The 21,518-nt window shown below is 35.6% G+C and overlaps 1 protein-coding gene across 5 annotated transcripts in view; it reads right to left on the reverse strand.

Moving 5' to 3' along the window:
- Positions 1–2,433: 2,433 nt before the first annotated feature.
- Positions 2,434–21,518, reverse strand: part of ktn1 (kinectin 1) — a 143,866-nt gene continuing 124,781 nt past the window's right edge. For 4 of the 5 annotated variants that reach the window (XM_039742025.1, XM_039742027.1, XM_039742023.1 and 1 more), the window contains 11 exons: positions 9,322–9,411; positions 9,007–9,087; positions 7,129–7,218; positions 6,940–7,032; positions 6,629–6,700; positions 6,108–6,191; positions 4,490–4,573; positions 4,127–4,210; positions 3,634–3,726; positions 3,388–3,495; positions 2,434–3,185 (listed from right to left, as the gene is read on the reverse strand). In XM_039742025.1, the coding sequence (XP_039597959.1) occupies positions 3,156–3,185; positions 3,388–3,495; positions 3,634–3,726; positions 4,127–4,210; positions 4,490–4,573; positions 6,108–6,191; positions 6,629–6,700; positions 6,940–7,032; positions 7,129–7,218; positions 9,007–9,087; positions 9,322–9,411 (909 nt within the window). In that variant the 3' untranslated portion in view covers positions 2,434–3,155. The remainder of the gene's footprint in view (positions 3,186–3,387; positions 3,496–3,633; positions 3,727–4,126; positions 4,211–4,489; positions 4,574–6,107; positions 6,192–6,628; positions 6,701–6,939; positions 7,033–7,128; positions 7,219–9,006; positions 9,088–9,321; positions 9,412–21,518) is intronic. The other variant, XM_039742026.1, reaches the window with a different exon arrangement.

The raw sequence follows: 21,518 nt of genomic DNA on the forward strand, positions 1-21,518 counted from the left end.
GGTGCCAACTTCATGTTATTCCGAGAGCCTAGTAGGAAAACAATTTGGAGAAAACAAATGACTTCTGGAAACTGGTTTATAAGAATTAATGTAAACTAAAAAAAAAAACATTAACAATCACCTTAATTTCCAGCATAAGTGAACTAGTTTGTAAACGAAAAATAAGTCTTATAATTTGTGTTGTCTGGGCACGCACTACAGCCCAGTGGCTAAGGTGTTGTATTAAATTGTTTACAGTAATTTCACTTCAGCCTTGCTGTCAGGCCTTCACTAAGCAGCATTTTCTGGGAGTACTCCAACTGTTAAATAAGAAATCAATTGTCTACAATTCCTAGAAATTACAATAAAAAGGTCTAAATAACATTTACAAGCAGTTGGTGTGGCCTAAGGCCAAAAGCATTTGGATGCTAACCACAAGACTACATGCTCAATCTTCAGTTCTTCCTCAAAAATTAATCCTTAGGTAGTTCTCTCTTGCCAGCAATTTCAAACGCAGAAAATATGGGAACTGCAGTGTGACTCCTAATAGGCACAGGATGGTGCATACTTTATGATTCAACATATACATACAATATTTCAAGTATGCATAAATGTATACAATTTTGACTTGAATTAAACTAAATTGCAAACAATACAGCTAGGAAATAAAAAAAAAACACAAACAAAAATGAGGCATACCTTTTTATTTGAACTAATTAGTAGGTTCCCAGGCGTGAGCATAGAACTGGGGGACTCTCTATCCATTGTTGCTCTTGTTATGAATCTGCTGACATTACTTAGAGGAGAACACCTCATGTGAGACAGTGAGGAGACAAATATAATGAATAGCTGCTATTATAATTTAAATTGAATATTATTGAACAGACCATAAAAAAACTAAATCAACATGCAAATAAGGATCAAATGAGAGATTATCAAAAATAGTTAAAATTAAATAGTTAAATTTCATTTTGCATTTTCTATTTTTAGCTCAAAAACAGTGTTCTACTTGAATGTACAACACTTACATACAACATACAAAAGTATTTTTTAATTGATGGAAGCATGAAAACATTTTTAAAGGAATACTCTAACCAAAAATGGTATTTTTTATGGTACTTACCTCATGGGGTTTAGAATAAGTTCTTACATAATGGAGTAATAACATTAAACAATGTAACAGGCATCTATGATGACCGATGCTGGATAGCAGCAAATATTGCATTAAATGTGTTACATAATTTACACATCTGGGAACTTCTACATGTATGCTTACTAAAATATTGTTTAAAAATACTTATCCTAGAAAATGTTCTCATGAATGAAAATGGAACGCAACTCAGAGAAGAATTTGAATTGTAGACCTGTCTCCCTTTACATTTATATTCATAGTAGTGAGCCACAAATGGAGTACCTATGGACTATATAGTGGTAGTCTGTGAAACTACACAGGTGAATTGACCTTCTGCTTGTTGAAACATCTTGGATATCCACAAATCCAACACTTGGCTCTTCTAGACAATGTTTCTACTTGCTTTTCTTTAATTTTTAATCTTTAGTTTTAAATGTCTCCCAGTGCATACTTCTTGACATCATATTTTTTTCTAACAAGCTCTTACTGGTCTGAACTCTGACCAATGAATGATACAGGTTGGTGGGTTTTCAAATTAAATGTTTGGGTGCACTGTGAGAGCGTTCCATCTTCATTTATGAGAGCATTTCTCAGAAGTGATTATTTAGTAATATTTCATCATATATACGCTATTGGGAAGTCATGAACACACAACAGTACAACTTAACATGTGCATTATACAACAAGAATAATGTAAGAGTTCTTCATGGATTATTCATATTGATTGCTGCGGACAGGTGCTTATGTCATTACAGACTCCATACTGAGTATTTCCATGGCATAAAAAACCCACTTTTTTCTGAAAACTTCCCCAAGTCTGAATGCAAGTTTGAATTTAAGCGTTACAGTGAAACATTATTGCATACTTAGCTACAACATATTATTTGTACTTGTATAGGAATTAAGATCAGCTCCATAAGAATCTCAGCTGGGGTAAAATTCACACTGACTTACTTCCTATACTGCTTTTATGTGGACATTTTGGATTTTGTCTTCATCTAGATTAATTTTTATTGATATTCCAAGATGCATAAAATCATTATATGCAGAGATAATGAGTTCCTCCTAGTCACCATAACATGGTCAATGAGTGTTTTTTCTCAAATAAGTTATTAAAATTCTAAAATATTTAAAACAGGTAGTTAATGGCCACTGCTCAACAAACCACTGTTAATTCACCCATATAGAACCCCAATTTCACTAGCGGAAGTTTGATTTTTTTACAACCTATTAAAACGCAGACTTGCACGCTCCAACACGTATTTAAAAAAAAAAAAAATAATAATTCATGCAAAACACAAAAACACTAGAAAACAAAAAAGGCATATTAAGCATCCCTTTTATTTTTACTTTCACCTTTTACAAAAAAGAAACCAACGGATCAGTATTAATTAAATTAGCTGTAATATGTGGAGTGTTGACAAGAGATTAAAGACAGAAGACATTTGTACCCAAAAGTAAAAATTTGAGGTGCCCGACAGAAAATTTCTCACATTTTAATTCTGGTACAGCCATGCCCACTCTCTGCCATTCTGCTCTTCTGAGTATCTATGACAGAGCTTGAACCCAAGCCAAGAAAAACAGGTGCAAGCTGGTAAATTCTAACCTAGTAAGATTTAGCCACGTATCTTCCCCCCTACCCAAGTAACAAAGCCAGTGCTACAAAGCTACAGATTGTTGGTTATCCCAATAGCACTGTAACCAATTACTGTATAAAGTGAGTGTTCTTTTAACAAAGAAATTTTCTAAAAACTCACAAATATTTAAGACGGTATATCTGTAACAAGATTTTAATGGAAAAAGTAAAGACTTGTATAAAAAGTGACTTGAGCAGGAAATAGAAGAGATGAAGATTTTTTTTATGTCCACCGCTGTCACCATGCGCTTCTCTTCCAGGTTCAGTACTTTGCCCAGAGGGACAGGCATGTACTGTACTTGTGATCCAACATTCAGTGTTCATGACTAAAAGCTCAGAAAGGGAGAGGTGAAGGAGAACAATGGAGACTGCAGTAAGGCTGAGGACCCAAAAGTTCCTGGGTAGGAGTTACATTTCCACTGTGAGTTTGTCTTCATCCTAAAGGATAAATAAAAACTGAATGAGCATCATGTGACATTGCAAATGGTCTTAAGGCACTCTTGTTAATCCCAGAAATCAAGGCATTGAATGCCCGAATGATTAATCATGTAGGAGCCAAGTTACACAGTCACAGTTGCTCACAACCATTACAAGGTGGAATGTAGACTTAATGACTAGCACCACACATGCCATCTCTTACCCTTTGGTGCTTGCTTAGCTGCAGGTTGACCCCATGCAATAGCTGCTGCAATTCTCTTACTGTCTGATTCAGACTTGTTGGCAGACTCTCCTTCTGATCCATCTCCACCTAAAAAAGTTACAGACAAACTCAAATGTCATCAACTTATCTAGTGAGAGATACAAGGCTACCTAATAATGACACATCTCACTCCAGGATTAAGTAAATAAATTAACTGTTACCTTCATGAGCACTACACACACTTACCTTCTCTGTAGTTACACTGTTATTTTCTATGAGTCCCTCCTCCATGGTCTCTCGAAGGATCTCAGCTTGTATTAAGTCCAGAGACTGTTGGGCCTACCAGAAAAATGGAGAGAAGCAGAGAAAGGCAGTGCTCTGTAAATCAACAAAGCCAAACTTTCTAAATCAAAAAATACATTTCCTTGTCCTTATTGGGACAGCAAGAAACTTCAATTTTTTTCCACAAATAAATAGGAACCTTGGTTATTTTAAGTAAACCCTGATGTTATAGCATGCACCTCCAACCATCCCTATTTTCACTTCCTTCGTTTGTGTCTCTCCAGCTCAAAATCATGCCACACATGTCTGATATTTAAGCCAAGTAAGCATTCATCAAATAGCTTTTATTGGCCACACCCTTTCCTAAACCACTTTCAAAATGTCTATGTAGTTACATCAGGTGGACTATGTTGACACAAATCTAAAGTCTTTTTTCATATATTACAATTATATTCACCTTGTACAGGTCAACAGCAACTTTTTTCCGCTCACGTTCTTCATCCTCCAACTGGGCTAACTTTTCATTAAGCTGTAGTTTTAACTGAAAAAGACAGATTGGTTAATAAGTTAACGGCATTCAATCTTGCATACTTAATTGTGGCAAATGTGCAAAACCTACAAGCAAATGACTATGGTTAGTATGCATTATAAGGTGCTTTCCAAAAGACAGCTGGTGAGACAATACATACACATGGATCACATGCACTGAAAGAAAGGCCCCTTTCACTCCAAATGTTAAAACCCAAGGCAATCCAATTGACACCAGTTATGCTGCACTTCACCCTGTCCATACTAAGGCTGGACAGTTTCCTGATCTTACCAAATTCAGCTCTTCATTTTGTCTCACTGCCTCACAATATGAGCCGTCAAGCTTGCTCTGTAGTTCAGTCAGCAGATCTTTCAACTGCAATGAAGTGTGAAATCAGTTTAGAAGCTAACTCAGAGGAGAGCTGAAAATGGAGCAATCAAAGCAGAGAATTTTTCAGAATTGCTCTGCAAGTGCTGACCTTTTTACACTGGTCATGGAGGTCATGCCGTGCAACACACCAAGACAAAGAAAAGAGCATTTTCTATTTAGGAGCAGTCTTGGATATTTTCTCGTTTACACACACAGATAATAACAACCCTGGTGAATGAGTAGGTAAGTCTGGCAACTATCCCGCTTTGTTCCACTATCCATGTGTGTAATGGAAGAGGATGATTTACCAGCCATCATTATTCAGTCCTTGGATCATTTTTTCAAATTTCAAAAATTAAACTGGCAGAATCCTTCCAAGGTAGAAAAACCAAAAAGCACCCTCTGATAAAGTTAATTTTGCTGGCTGCAGCCGCACACTGTCTAACATGGATGTGTCAAAGCTCCAAATGATGACATAGGGTTTGCAGGTGCTACAGTATAAGAGTACATTATTTACATTTTGAAAAATGTAGGCTGAAAGGCAACATTGTGTTAAACAGCTATAGACAGGTACTTTACTTCATCATATCCTACTCCAAAATGTCCAATCTGAAGTTGCATCTGTCATACTGAAGTTTTTTTTTTACCATAAAAATTCCACTCATGCCTATTGCAGTCAACAAAGGACTGATCACATTTGTATCCTTCCTTAAGAAAAGATGGTTAAAAAAATGTACAGTAAAAATTAATTACTACCACCTTCATTTTGATGTCAAAAATATACCTCAGAAACACGGAAGTTATTTTCAGAAACTGGAACTTTTTCTGGTAATTTTTTAGGTGTTTTATATTTGCTGTTTTACCACCATATAGCACCTCTATAAAACAATGTAGAAGAAACATTTTTTTATAGTAACAGAAATGCTTCATTTAACAATACAAATTAATAATCGTCATTATACTAAAAAAATAATATTTACTTAAAAATAATATTTAAATTAATTTTGACTCATCCTTCATGTAAAATTTAACTTTAGGCAATAAAGTGGTCTAGCCGGTCACCAAACTGGGAGGGATTACAGTACTTGTCTGCAGTTAGAAAGAATAAATACAGGGCTTTTGGTTTTGTATATCCTAGCTCTTTTTCATTTGTACCTTTGTTTAGTAATGCTGGGTATTTCACAATCATGTTTTGAACAAATCCCCATAAGGGTAGACAAGGAATACCAACCTTTTCCATAGCTCTAATAACTTAAGTGATCATTAGGTCACTTTTCTGCACAACAAAAGCAGAAACAACACATTTAGAAGAAAAACCCATTTAACAGTTGTGTAAATTAATGATCATAGACCATTGAACCATGGGTTTGTCTTATTCGTAGGCTAGACTCCATTTTTTGCTTCACACATTTTGAAGTTTTTCAAATAGGAGTATAGTCAGCAGACACAGGGAGAAGAGTACTACATTCACTGTACCCCTGGAATTGCTGCAAGGAAAAATTCAGTTCTAGGAAGAGCTGTGCATTTTCATTTGACCCACCTCCCTGACTTCCGATATGTAGGTGGCACTCTCCTGTCTTGCCATCTCCAAATCTGTTTCAAGATGCTGCCTCTCCTGCCGCAACTAAGAGAAAGAAATAAGATCTGAAAATGTGTAGTAGCTGGCAATTGAATCCATCATCAGACCTTCACATAAACAGCTCTATTTTGAAGCAGTGGATGAGAGCTACAGTACAAGCTGCATAGTGCCACTTTAAGGAACCCAAAATATACAGAGACAGCTACCACCTTAGGAAACGAGAATCAAACATGACCCTTCCTGAATCCGCCTAACTCCCTGCCAACACCCTCTCACCTCCCAAAGTGGCATAGTTTTGTGAGAGGAGGATGAATCCCTCATTACAAGCACTTGCTTATGTAAACTCAACCCATGAATTAAAAAATGAGATCAGAAAAAATTAGTACACAAATATTTTGCATTGCAATATGCTGGTCAGCCAAGTAAATACGGGTATGGATCCACAACCACAATAAAACTTCAATTTCTATAATACTACTCACATTTTCTAGTTCTTTATGCTCGTCATTCAGCCGCTTAACCTGTTTCTGTAGATCTTCTGACTTCATATGCACCTAGAGAAGATGAAGGGATATATTCCTCCTGTGGAACCTCAACATATCCAAGCACACATTAAGGGTGACTTACAGATTTTTGTAATAAGGGGTCACTACAGCAATTTCACACTACGAGTAGGCACTGAACAGGAGGCTGAGACTTCCCTTGTTTTGTTACTAATCATGCTCTTCAAAGATCACGTCTTAGCCTGAATGCTAAACTCAAGTGTCATGATGTTAAGCAAAGACCACCTTACCTGACCCAGCTCACTCACGGCAGCCTCCAGCTTGCCTCTCCAGCGGCACTCCTCTTGTTCCACACTATTCTGTAATCTCTGCAGAATGCCCTCCTGAATAAATAAAAAAATAAAAAAAGCATGGTTGACACATGCTGTATATTTCACTTTAGACTAATGACTGTGGCAAGTATGAGTCTTGAAGGTTACCGTTTCTGCCAGCACTTTCTTATATGTGTCACATTCATTCTGAAGCACTCTATAACTTTCCTCAGATTCCTTTAACTCTTCCTCCAACAACTGTAGAAGATGAAGAAAGAAAAAAGAAAATGTACCCGAGACAGATGGTCTGCAGCAACTTCTCTGTTAGTTATTTTATATTGCTAGAATCAATATAACTTCCATTTAAATCTACAGTACATTAACCTTTAACTTAAAATATAATTTACAACTTTAAACCCCTGCCCAGTATTTGTTAATACCACATTTTGTTTGCTGTGCTGTTAGTGGCACTTCAAGCTGGTATACTTGATATAGCACTGTAATCCCTGTAACGTATTCTATGATGGCATGAGCCATTAATAATGTAACAGCTAATTTTTGCTTGACATATGCCAAAAAATCCATCACATGTCAAAGTCACTTCCACGCTTTCCTTACAAAGTTTTTTGCCAGCCTGCCAAAAATAAAACTGTGTCTTTAATTCATTTTTTGTTTCAAAAGCAGAAAAAAAACACAATATGTTACACAGAATTATTCTTATTCTAAGATTCCCCTGGCTCTTTGTGAGTAGATGCAAGTCCAGGGTCCAAATACAAGACTTGTCAGAAGGCCCAATCAGGCTGTAGCAATTGAAAGACATGATCAAAGTGCTCACTAAATTCTTCATCTACACCCCCAACCATTACACCTTAGTTTTCAGACTGCTAAATATGTCAATTAATATTACAAAATGCAATCACAGTGTTCAAATTTAGGTAAAAAAATACTCGATTTGTAAGAAATAATACACTTAAAGCTTACACTGAATCAGAATAAAGATTTATTATTTTAAAAAAACAAAACTGCAAACAACTGCTCATTTTGCATACAGCCAAAAGAGATATGTATGACAATTTTTAGAATGAAGAAATATTCTTCTGGGTCACTGTGCTATTAGTGTCAAAAAGACACATAAGGGGCCCATAGCTGAGGAGCAGCAGCCTACTCAAACTGTGCTAAACAGAAAAGAAATGCACTGATACATTATCGCAAATGTATCAGAAACTGCACAGATTTACAAGTTGTTTACAACTTTCAATGAATAACATTGTTCTGCAATTGCTGCTGAAATAAGAGACAAGAGTCAATGCTACCCCAGAGAACTTCACTGAGAACACCCTAAGCAGGCTTTCACCTGTAGTTACTGTGAATGAACTGTATAGTCAGAACTCTCTTAGAGTAAGCACACTTTTATGAGTGTAACAGTAAGATCGGACACTGGTCAGGATACATACTGAAATATCCCAACCTTGCAATACTAAGTCACAAATACAAATGATAATACGTCACTTATACAGCAAGTTTTTGTACAGTATTAACAGAAAGGTGTCTTCAAGGAATGTCTTCAGATGAAAGGCTTACATTGGTTAATGAAGACAGACAGACATTCTTTCAAATTTGTTCTAGTAATGTGACATATGCGTTCAGGAAATATTTTCTATGAGGCTACTTTATTCTCTACATTCAAAGTTAAACATGTTTGATCATCATCAAGAACAAGCACAAAGGAGGGCTATTTTTTAATGTTCATGACATCCTACAAATTGATTTACTCATCTGATTCCTTTGAATTTCAGTTATATTTCAGTTTGTTTCCAGTGTTTGTGGTTAGGAAATATACTACTACCCATATGGTTCTCTACCCTTTTGGAATTTCTTTTCTGAAAGAAACCTTGCTTGCTGCTACTCACCTTGAGGTTCTAATGAATATATAATACAATTGTATAATCTACATACTTTCCATAATGTTTGAACAGATTAAAACCTTAAAACTATACCATATATTCGGGGCTACATAAGTGTGTCCCTGCAGTCTCCAGACAATACCTTAGCTTTAGTGTTTTCAGCATTTGAAAAGAGTACATCTCTTGCAGCTTCTTCAAATTCCTGTAGCAACTGTGAATGGTTCTGTGAGCAAAGAACAGACAAAATTTGTTTGTAAATGAAGGTCTGCAGACAAAGTAAGAATAAAAGACTGGTAGAGAAGGTACTGAATGACTATAGTACTAATACTTAGTTCTCCACCAAAAGGAGTTATAAATTGTACATTATTATCCATAAACACTAATGTTACAAGGACAAAGTTACAAACTGCAATAATTTCTGTTAAATCCCACAAAGAGATGAATGTGACATACTTACTGACTGTTTACGCAGAGGTAAAGTTGGAAGTAATTTATGAAAAACATCTCGCATGTGGGCTTCAATGGATGACAGTGTTTTCTGATATTCCTGTCAAAACAATAGGAAGACTGTCACAAATAAGCCCTTTAAAATAAGATATGCTAAAACAATGTCATTGTAACACCTAAATAGATATAGATTGATTAAAAAAAACTAAATTTCAAGGATAAAAAAAAATGTGTGAGATGCCACAGTTCTACAATTCTTGCTTCATAATTTCAGAAAAAATGTAACCATGGTGGTGATCATTTATAGAAGAGTGTTATACAGAAGACACAGAAACCACTAACTTATAGGTATGGCTGCCGTAGCTGTCAATCAGATGCATTTTCTGGAGGCAAATGGGTACACAATGTTAAGTAGGTTAAAAAAAAAATCTTATTGACTGAGGTGAAAGGTAAGAGTTTTCTTGTCACAATTCAAAGAATTCAGATAACATTGTTTTTTTTTCAAATTGCCTGACTAGGAGTTCCCATTCTGAAGGGTGTTGAAGAGAAATGTCCAATTGGGAAACTCTTTTTTTCTTTCTGTTCAATAGCAATTGCACTTATCATTAGAGATAACGCAATTCTCATTTTAAAAGTCATTTAAGAGATATTCATTGAGGATGCAGTTGATCTCAAGGGAGTAGGCAACAAATATGTTAAAGTTTACTAGGGAAAGTTATTATAGAAACTGTAACAAAACCTTAACCTAATACAACGAGAGTGCATACACATGTGCTTCTCCTTAGGGGATCAAGTTTACCTGATTTACACTATTATTGTAAGAATATTGAATCAACCTTTACTACAATGCATTTGTATGACATTAAGTGAAAACCAATTTCAGATTCCGTACCTTCTAAATAATGTAAAAGTAAAATGATTAAAAACAAATGTTCAGTATTGCTGCATATAACTACAATTTTACGGAGTTCTGCTTATTTATAATACCAAAGGATAAATAAAGATGCGTTCAACTCTGAGTCCATCATTAATTGGTACAATACACAAAAACGTAATATAAAAAGACTATAATGAAAGTTTTAAGACTGTCTTAGTTGAATAATGCATGGCTTAGGCGAGCACTGAAAACTGCAATCTATGTATGGGGATGATCTAAAAGGTTTGAGCCTAAACCCTTATTTTATACTTCTGATTCTTTAAATGGCCAAACAATAGCACATCTAATTTACATATAAATACACTAGGTTTCTAGCATTCCTGGTTCATACTGCATGACATTTTAACAATAAAAACCAGTGTACCTTTACAGATTCATTCTAATCTAATTAATGTATACCAGGACCAGACTCCTTCATATTCCATAATAAAGAAATGGGCTGAAAATGACTTGAAGATGACCCGAGTTAAGGTTGGAATTAGTCATTAATGAATGATGAAAATGATGCAATAGTGCAGTGAATGATAAAGGAGAATCTAAAAGTGATAATGTGTGACAGAGAGATGCTACAGGAATTAGTGGTAGAACTGTCTGAATTCATTCTTAGTGGACAATTAAATATGAACAAGGTCTGTGTGTGTTAGGTGCACAGAATGTTGGCCTCCGAAATGCAGACTTACTACATTCAGTGGTCCTATAACATTCTCAAGTTAACGAATTTAACTTAATGAAATTTAAAAAGAGAGTCAAAGTAGGAAATGAAATTTGGATCCATCGTTATTTGTCAAAAACTACTATGGAAGCATGGCAGTTCTTGAGCAACAAAAAAAAGCAAAGTCAAAGCCAATTGCTTTCAAATTTTGTTGCAAGTCTAGCCCATATTTATTACATGTCTCAAAATAGTCACATAATGAATCAATATAATGCAGATTTGCTTTGGTGTTTGCAGTAGTTGATAAGCTGAAAAGCAGGGAGAAAGCTGCTGGTGCCTTCTTCTCCATTGTCCTTTATGTATTGCTGTCCCATCAGGGATTAATACAAGGGCTGTTACAGAGTTTGTGATTACAGCGATTCCAATACTGTCTTGGCTCTGTGATACCCACAAAACATATGACCTAGTGAGCCAGGTACATGATAATATTGTTCACAATTCAGCATCTTGATCTGAGTACATTGTGGAATTAAAGAAAATGTGTGTGATGCACCCTTTTCAATTGAGTTAGACTATGATTTGTACATACTGATGAAGCATGCATGGTATTGATTGCTGGCTTCCTTTAATTTTCTGAAATTCTGAGTGACAAGACCTTTTCCCAGTGTTGTCTCAGATTATCTTGTGGAGCACTCTTGTGAAAAACATAGGTCAGGTTGGGGGATGGTACCTATACACATTTCTTTCTGCTAGAAACAACTTCCATTGCAGATACTGAGGGAAGATTAGGAAAGTCATATAGGTTTCTTTAGACAGTCTCTAATTGACATATAGTAATACAAATAAATAAATGAAAGGATGTATTGGAGACAGTTAAAAGGATGCAACCATTGTTAATACAAAATAGTTAAATCTTCTAAAATAAAACATCTTCCATGTGTTAAAAATTACAATGATTAAAAATGGCAAGAAAAGGTCATTTGTAAAGATGCAGACTTTTTGTAAGAGGTCAGCCTTATAATATGAATTTTTGCCACAATCAAATCTAGTGAGTACTAAACCATCACAGTTCTGCATAGCTGATGGTGTTAGTGGTGTGGTGTACACTAATATAAAGACAGTAAGCCAATGTGAGCTGTCATCTGACATTTTCACAAGTAAAATCTTGATCATTGTGCCTTTCATCTTAATATGGATGAATATGATTTGAAAAAGAAAAAAATATATATAAATTTGCTGTACATATGCAGGAAATTTCACAAACAGAAAAGTCATTAGACATACAGGGTGAGACAGAAAGGATGGACGTTTTTTACAAAATCGTTAATTTTTTCTTACAAAGAAATTTATTGAGAGATTTGAGTTCATATTGAAATAGCATTTGACAATTTGTAGGGATGGAAATGCAGGTCTAAATGCAAAATATGCCTTACTGAACGATTACTGAGGCCAAGTTCAGAAGAATGCTTCCGAGCAGATCGACTTGGACTGCGCAGCAGGGCTAGTCGTACACTTTCCACATTTTCAGGGTGCGTGCGTTAGGTAGCCCCGGCGGTCTTTTGTTCATTAGTGTACCTCGTGTACAAAGTGTTTTAACCCAACGTAGGATAGTGTTGCGAGCGGGAACAGCTTTATTTCTGTGGATATTGAAATGGCAACGAAAGCTGAACTGCAGTAATAGATTGGTTGTTCTTGACAAAACAGTCATATGCAAAAACGCGGTGTTCTATCGTCCACGGCTCCAACTAAAAATACGATGGATAATGACTGGCATGACTGATAAATAATGGCAATCAAATTGTAAACTAAAAATTTCAAAGTGATCCAATGAATCAAGTTTTTAAAATAATATGAACTTGTATGTTGTTTTTAAAGTACTCTTTATACCTGGGGATTTTAGTAGAGTATGACATTATTTTGTGCTAAATTAGCAGAGCTTTTCCATTCTCAATCACTTCTAGCTTCTCATGATGACATGCAACACACATTCCTGATGGTTAAGATAATTGCATATTTACACATTTGAATACATTAAACTCATACAAAGATTCCTACTACCTTTTGAAGTAACAGCCATGAGCAAGAGTCACATGTGAGGACATTTCAAAAATGCAGTTAAAGCTGTTATCAAGTGTAAAAAAATCTGCATACAACAAATTCATTCTCTCTGACTGAGGGTGTTGCGGACATAGCTGCTAATGGTGCTGTCTGAAATGTATTAGTTTAGCTTTATTGTCTAACACACCTGGTTTGGCTGTAAACTGGAAGACCTTTCATTTTTCTCTTTTGTGTTTGCACCTTGAAGACTAAACTCTGTGACATAAAAGAGCAATTTCTGCAGAGAATACTTTTTCTTTATCAATTATTTACTGTATATTTTACAGTTTTTAAATTTTCCATTGATCCCTTTAGCTTTCTGCATTTTTTCATACAACATCAATAATGACTGTACATTATTTGTGTTAAATGACCGATTAGTTTTACCAGTACTTTCAAGAGCTAGATGTCATTACAAATACAAATTCTACTTAGAGCCTAACACTGTTTTTTGAATTTTAAGTACAGAGCAGTCGATGAGATCTGTTGAAAATTAATAATGAATTAACTATTTGTTATTATAAGACTATTCAGAGTAAATTTAGCTTTTTATCTGGGAACTGTTTTGTAAAAAAAAATTAAAGTCCTTTCTTAAAAACATACACATTTTTGTTTATATAGTTTTTAGTTTATTTCTATACTGTTCTTTTCTCTATAAAAAGATGATGGGTACCTTGTGACAGTGATTTGACTGGATTATACAATAAAATATAATTTGAAATCAAGGACTTAGTAAAAACAAGTAGGACGTAGTCTCTGGAGGGGAAAAAAAAACAAACTCAGTTTACTCTAAAGCTAAAATTGTGTAACCCTGCACAATACCATAGCACTCCGTATGAAAAGAAATTTTACTTAATGCCTTTTACATTAATATAAAAAAATGGCTGTTTATCATTTGAAATGGCTGTTAATATATGAAAAAGTCCCAGCTTCTACAATATACAACAAGTGATTTATATCATCTAATTTGAGTTTAACAACATTATTGATAAGGTCCCATGTGAAAGACTAAAATTGGGAATTGGGGCACTATGTGTAGAACGAATTGAACGAAGTATTGCAAGGGAAGGGCTATAATGCTAGGAACCCTATTAGGTGATGTTAAAAATGGTATCCCTCAGTGACCAGTGCTGGGGCTGCCGCGTTATTTTTACTAAATATAAATGGATCTGAATAGGAATATAAATCACAAGCTGGTTATGTTTGAAGATGATATGTGCAAAAGTTGAATGGGAAATAAACTAGAAACAGCCAAATCATTACATAGAGACTTTGACAGAATACTGTTGTTCTTCACATACGAAACCACAGACACGTGGAATAAGTTACCAAGAAGTGTGGTAAGGAGTTGGACATCAAGTTGAGCTTTAAAAGGCCCTATTTTGGAGAGATTAGGTGGATAGGATTAGCAAGCTTTGTTGGGTTAAATAGAATGATCTTGTCAAAATGTTTCTAAATATCACATACAGTAACCAAACAGGATGCTTCTTACATAACAAATAATTTGGAAACGGCACAAAAGCTGTTTTACAAGCATCACAGTATGGAGGAAAAAGGTGACTAAAAACAGGTGTCAGCATTCTCATTTTTACCAAACTGGAAAAATAAATTACTTGATGAGGTTTTTAGAAAGGAAACAAATGATACTTGTCCAAAAATTGAATGGAAAAAATCAGCATGATGTTCCATTACTGAACTAAAGCTGAAAGAAATATTTAGAGCATATTAACCTGGAATATGCAAGATTGTGAACATGCAAACACATAATCATAACAGTACATGCAAAGGTCATGAAGCAGCTCAAATTGATACCATGGGCACATGTGCAATTTAAAAAAAAAAAAAGCTGCAAATAAAAGCACAATGTAGACAAAATAAATAAATAGCAAGCTTGTGATGAAAAGGGTCACAAGAGAGCAATGATTACAGGCCATGGATTATTAACTGAATGGTGCCATCTATCTAATGAAACTTTGAACAGGATTAATGTTGAGTGACTTCTCATTTCCAGACAATATTCTCCATTTTGCATCCAAAAGAAGCCCAGCTTAGTATGTACCTAATAATAGTGCAAACTGGAAGCAATATATTTAAATATTTAGCTTCTAGTACTACTTATTGTATGTGACACTCTGAGGGGCTTAGTAGAATTCAGTAAAGTAGGAGGCAGTTAGGTATAAGCAACTCTAATTTCCAGATGCATAAATATAAAAAAAAGCTACAAAACAATTATTCAAGTGGAAAGTAAATCATTATTGCTTCTTATGGTCTATACTGCAAAAATCAACAGCACAGTTCCACTTTCATATTAATTCTACTGGAGAAAACCTTTCTTGTGCTACAAACTAAATAAGCAAAATATTTGTCCCTTCTTGACTTGTATCGTTTTCAATGCTTGTCTACCCATCCAATGGTTTTCAATAACAGCCTTAGGCAATCTCCACACAGCTATGTTTTCATTCAGAAACAGCATTTTAAGCAAAATGATCTCCATCTACACTAGTGTTTTCATATCGTTTACAAAAGTAACATCACCCACGCTAAAACGACCAGAAACTTATGATGTAGATGATCACCTACACTGGGCATGTGCACATCACTGACCTGGGATTTATTACAAAACTGCAGTGACAAGAAAATTACTTGCCTTTTGTGCAAGTATGCAACATTAAAACCATACAAAATGCAATTTAGATGCTCACAGGTAAGTAACACAACAAGCACTACAGAAAGCAGCTCCTCTGTTTGCTATGTTGGAATATGGCTTTCTTCCATGAAAGGTGACCAGTTAAGGAACTGGATGTTGTAATGAGCAGGATCCAATCAGGGAAGGGAAACATAAGAATGAACAAATCAGAGTGCGATTAAAGTCTACAATTTCACTCGTCCACATTGCAATGCTAAGCTGGCTGTTTCATAAGAGAATGGAGAGTGATTTCAAAAACTCCATTTTCAACAGTTACAAATGCTGGGGTTTGTCTGTGTTTTTCCTTTGTATTTTTTTAAATGAAAATGGAATAATGTGGACGTAACTTTAAGTTAACCCCAGGGACATTTATAGCACTGTGGTAGCCCAGATGGGATAATAATCGTCATTTTGGAACTGCAGGCACTGTATTAAAACTAAGCTGTAATCTGCCTAGGTTACATGTTTGTGCTTAGACTGACTACGTTAATCTGTAAATGAATTCTTTGGGGCTGCTTAACAAAGACAGTTTCTTATCTAAATCTATGTATACATTTTTCTTTGTTATCTAAGAGTATAATCTTGGATAAAAATGACCATATCATTTACAATAGTAAAGGGAACTGGAGACAGCAAGACACTGCACAGATAAGGCCCCAAGATAAAAGCTTTTAGGCTACTGGTTACATCTGTGTATAACATCACAAAGGTTCAAAATCCCAGGTGGTGTTCTGACATAAAGAATTGCTCAACCGAGAGACCAAGGGGGACATTGAAGGGTGAAATGTTAAGAGAGAGACTCTACTCACCTAGATATTAATGATGCCCATCTATGCCAGCCTGACTACTAAATTTAAACAAGTCATCTGGGAAAACACCCTCTTTTGAGAATGATTTTTTTTTCTTTGCCACTTGACTTCTCATCACTAATCTTCAGTAACCTTTTTGACTAAAAAGCAAGGGAGCATTTTTATTTAACACTATATATAGAAACTTTACTATCCATTTGTATTTTCCACTATATTTTCATCCACTACTGTTACATCATTATTAATAAATGCTGCTAATCTTGAGTGATTGAAATAATGAAGCAGATTCAAGGCACCTGGAGTGAGGAGACTGCTAGAATTAGAAGACTGTGGGAAACGTACCAAAAGAGGACAGCACAGTGGAAGTTAGGCATTATTGGTTGGTAAGAGGCACTAACCAAGGTGTGATAGCCTTTATTGTGTCTGGGTTATTCCCAGATACTAAGGTGTGTTAGCATTTAGCTCTAAGATTTGCCTGGGGACACTTGAAGGTGCAGATCACAGATTAAACAAAAAATACACACAGAGCGGCGCTAATAAAAATAATTTAGTTCCTATTCCAAATATCAATAAGGCACATAGCATTCATCTCTGCACCTCCGAAACATTAAATATGGCATTATTAAATGTTAGAGCTTTAACTAACAAAACGTTTTTTATCAACAATCTTATTAGTGATAAAAAAATAGATTTTATTGCACTAAGTGAAACGTGGCTTAGCTCAGGCAGCGGCTGTTTTAATCGAATCTGCCTCCGGATTACAGTTTTACTCGTGCAGACCGCCAGGGAAAAGGGGGCGGATTGGCTAACATTTACTCGAGCGATTAAAATGTAAAGATGTCAGTTTTGGTAAGTTCAAGTCCTTTGAGTATCTCGCCGTTGTTATCCATGGAGATTCTCAAGTTCTAGTATTATCCGTGTATAGACCTCCAAAATATAGCGCGTCTTTTTGAGGAATTCTCTGACTTAATGTCAATTTTAATTACTAACTATGACACACTCCTAATAGTTGGCGACTTTAATTTTCATATAGATAATCAGTGTGATCTAAAAGTAAAAGAATTTATGAACCTCCTGGATTCTTTTGATTTGAGACAACTCATAAATCAGCCTACACATAAAGCAGGTCATACGTTAGACTTAGTGATTACTAAAGGACTGAAAGTTGATATAAAGCAGATCATTGATATTGGTCTATCAGACCATTTTCTTCTACTTTTAATATAGAAATAATGATAAAAGAAAGCATATTGTTAAAAACGCTTCTTTGACTCGCAGCAGCTTTAAAACTTACAAACATTTAAGCAATCAGTCCGTTTATAGTGCCAGCTATAATAGCGAGGATAATGTAAATAGTAAGGTGGAAAGATTTAATACTAAAGTGAGAGCTGCTGTTGACATAGTTGCACCTGAAAAGACAGTGAAAAAATCTTCTAGCATTGTTATACCATGGAAGACCCAAAGAGTGTCTGATTTAAAGAGAACATGCCAGAGCTGGCGTCAATGGAGGAAGACTAAACTTACTATCCACTGAAATATTAAAAGTCAAAATAACAGAATACAATAACACTGTCCGTCTTGAGAGCTGCTATTTCTCAAGATTATAAATAACAATGCTAGTAATCCCAGAGTCTTATTTTCTACAATTGATCGCCTACTAAACCCAGGTAACTCAAAGGAATGCCTCCTAAGTGCTTCCAGTGAAACCTGTGAGGCTGTGCTGTATTTTCAATCAAAAATTAATGATATTAGAAATAACATAGTATATCCCCCAACACTAAGGATCCTCCTAAACCCCAGCATCCTGTTATAAACAAATTAAACTCTTTCACTAGGATAGATTTACCTGATTTACAAAAATAATATCTCAATTAAAACCCTCCACCTCGTCCTTGACCCAATACCAACAAGGTTTTTCAAAGAAGTATCAGGCGTGCTAATTGATAATGTTCTGGACATAGTAAATTCGTCATTAGATACTGGGGTCTTCCCAGACTGTCTTAAGACTGCTGTAGTTAAACCCCTACTTAAGAAACATAATCTTGACCCCTCGCTCTTGAAAATTTTAGACCCATCTCTAACCTGCCTTTCTTAAGTAAAGTTCTGGAGAAGGCAGTCATTATGCAGTTAAATGACCACCTAAATAAACATGCTATTCTTGATAAATTTCAGTCGGTTTTAGAACAAATCACAGCACAGAAACTGCACTCGTTAAAGTAGTAAATGACTTTGGTGAAATGCAGACAGAGGCCATTTATCTGTTCTCATCCTCTTAGATCTGAGTGCTGCATTTGACACCATTGATCACAATATTCTTAGAAATCGCCTTAGTCAATGGGTGGGCCTCTCTGGCAGTGTCTTAAATTGGTTTGAATCCTACCTGACAGGGAGAAAATATTTTGTTAGTTGTGGTAATTACAACTCGAAGACACATGATATCCATATGGTGTTCCACAAGGCTCTATCCTGGGTCGCTGTTATTCTCAATCTACATGCTTCCGTTAGGTCAGATTATCTCAGGGCACAACGTGAGCTACCACAGCTATGCTGATGACACACAGCTGTACTTATCAATAGCACCTGATGACCCGATTCTATTGATTCACTAACACAATGTCTGACTTGTATCTCAGAATGGATGAATAGTAACTTTCTCAAGTTAAATAAAGAAAACTGAAATTTTAGTGATCAGCAATAATGGATACAATGAGGCTATTAGAAATAAACTGGATACATTAGGATTAAAAGTCAAGACGGAGGTAAAAAGCTTAGGGGTGATTGTTGACTGTAATCTGAATTTTAAATCACATATTAATCAGATCATTAGGACAGCATTTTTCACTTAAGAAACATAAGTAAAGTTAGACCTCTTATATCACTGAAAGATGCTGAGAAATTAGTTCACGCTTTGTTTTCAGTCGACTAGATTACTGTAGCACTCCTCTCAGGACTACCCAAAAAGACATAAATCGTTTGCAACTAGTGCAGAATGCAGCTGCTAGAATCCTAACTAGGAAAAGAAAATCGAACACATTCTCCAGTTTTGATGTCACTACACTGGTTACCTGTGTCATTCAGGATTGACTTTAAAATTCTGCTTATGGTTTATAAAGCCTTAAATAATCTCCCCATCTTATATATCGGAATGTCTGACACCTTATATTCCAAATCGTAACCTCAGATCCTCAAATGAGTGTCTCCTTAGAATTCCAAGAACAAAACTTAAAAGAAGTGGTGAGGCGGCCTTCTGCTGCTATGCACCTAAAATCTGGAATAGCCTGCCAATAGGAATTCGCCAGGCTGATACAGTGGAGCACTTTAAAACACTGCTGAAAACACATTACTTTAACATGGCCTTTTATAACTTCATTTTAACTTAATTTAACTTAATCCTGATACTCTGTATGTTCAATTCATCATAATAACTATTCATGGTGGCTCTAAAATCGTACTGACCCCTACTCTCTTTTTCTGTTTCTTTTCCGGTTTCTTTGTGGTGGTGGCCTGCGCCACCTCCACCTACTCAAAGCTTCATGAGGCTCCAACAATGATGGATGGATTAAAAGGCAGAAGTCTACGTGACCATCATCATCAAGCCCTTCCGTTAGAACCCTAAATCCAAAGAGGACTGTTTCATTTACGTTAGGTAGAATGCCCAGAGGATACTGGAGGGCCCCTGGTCTGGAATCCCTACAGATTTTATTTTTTTCTCCAGCCGTCTGGAGTTTTTTTTTTTCTGTCCCCTGGCCATTGAACCTTACTCTTATTCGATGTTAATTAATGTTGATTTATTTTTTTTTATTGTGTCTTTTATTTTTCTATTCTTTATTATGTAAAGCACTTTAAGCTACTGTTTGTATGAAAATGTGCTATATAAATAAATGTTGTTGTTGTTGTTGAAGTGTCGAAGATAACCTTGAGATCAAAGTATATTAATCTTTAGGGCTGGATAATATTTAGAGACACCTGCGTATTGTTCAAGTCAAAGCTACTGCGTAATTAAGTGGAGTATTAAATAATAATAGACTGTGCAGTCACTACTTATAATTAGTGAGCATGTAAATAAGGTTTGCAGTGTGTTATTGTTTTTGCAAGATTATTTCTAAACTTGCAGTAACCCAGCCACAGGGGATGCACAAACCAGTATGTTTCTTCGTGCCGGTCCCAAGCACGGATAAATGGGGAGGGGTTACGTCAGGAAGAGCATCCAGTGTAAAATTTTGCCAAATCAATATGTGGACAACAATGCAAATTTCCAAACCAGATCAGTCAAGCCCCAGGTTAACAACGACCGCCACCAGTAATGTTAGCCAACAGGATGATGGCCGAAATTGGGCTACTGTTGGCCGAAGGAGAAGAAGAGGGGGGAGATTTTTCCAGAGGTAGGAGGAGAGAAAGAAAGTAAAGAGAATGGAACTGAGGGTAGGAACTTTGAATGTTGGCAGGATGACTGCTAAGGGGAGAGAGTCAGCAGATATGATGGAGAGGTACAAGTTGGATTCTGTTTTATTCTGGTGGGGGAATACATTCAATAAAATGTCTACTAATAAGATGCTCTGGACTGATCCGCTATGTGCTGGGTCAGTCGGTCTCTATGGCGGTAGTGTGGACAGTGGATGTGTGGCAATGATTTGTTCTATAAGGGTGTTCTCATCAAAGTCTTCATTGTTGGCAAAGTGCAGATATTTCATAATTAGTGAAAACCTAAACTCAGACATAATTTCTCCAAAGAATGTCAGCACTGACAGCACTTTTATAGCCCAAATGATTCTTGGTTCGAATGCTTATACAAGACGCATCTGTACAGTTGCCCAGACACAGTTAAGAAAGCAGTGAACTATCCCCTCACAATGCACATATTTTTTATATATATATATATATATATATATATATATATATATATATATATATATATATATATATATATATATATATATATATATATATATATATATATATAATAACAGTGCATCCGGAAAGTATTCACAGAGCATCACTTTTTCCACATTTTGTTATATTACAGCCT

The sequence above is a fragment of the Polypterus senegalus genome, chromosome 18 (genome assembly GCF_016835505.1).
Source record: "Polypterus senegalus isolate Bchr_013 chromosome 18, ASM1683550v1, whole genome shotgun sequence".
NCBI classification, from domain to species: domain Eukaryota; kingdom Metazoa; phylum Chordata; class Cladistia; order Polypteriformes; family Polypteridae; genus Polypterus; species Polypterus senegalus.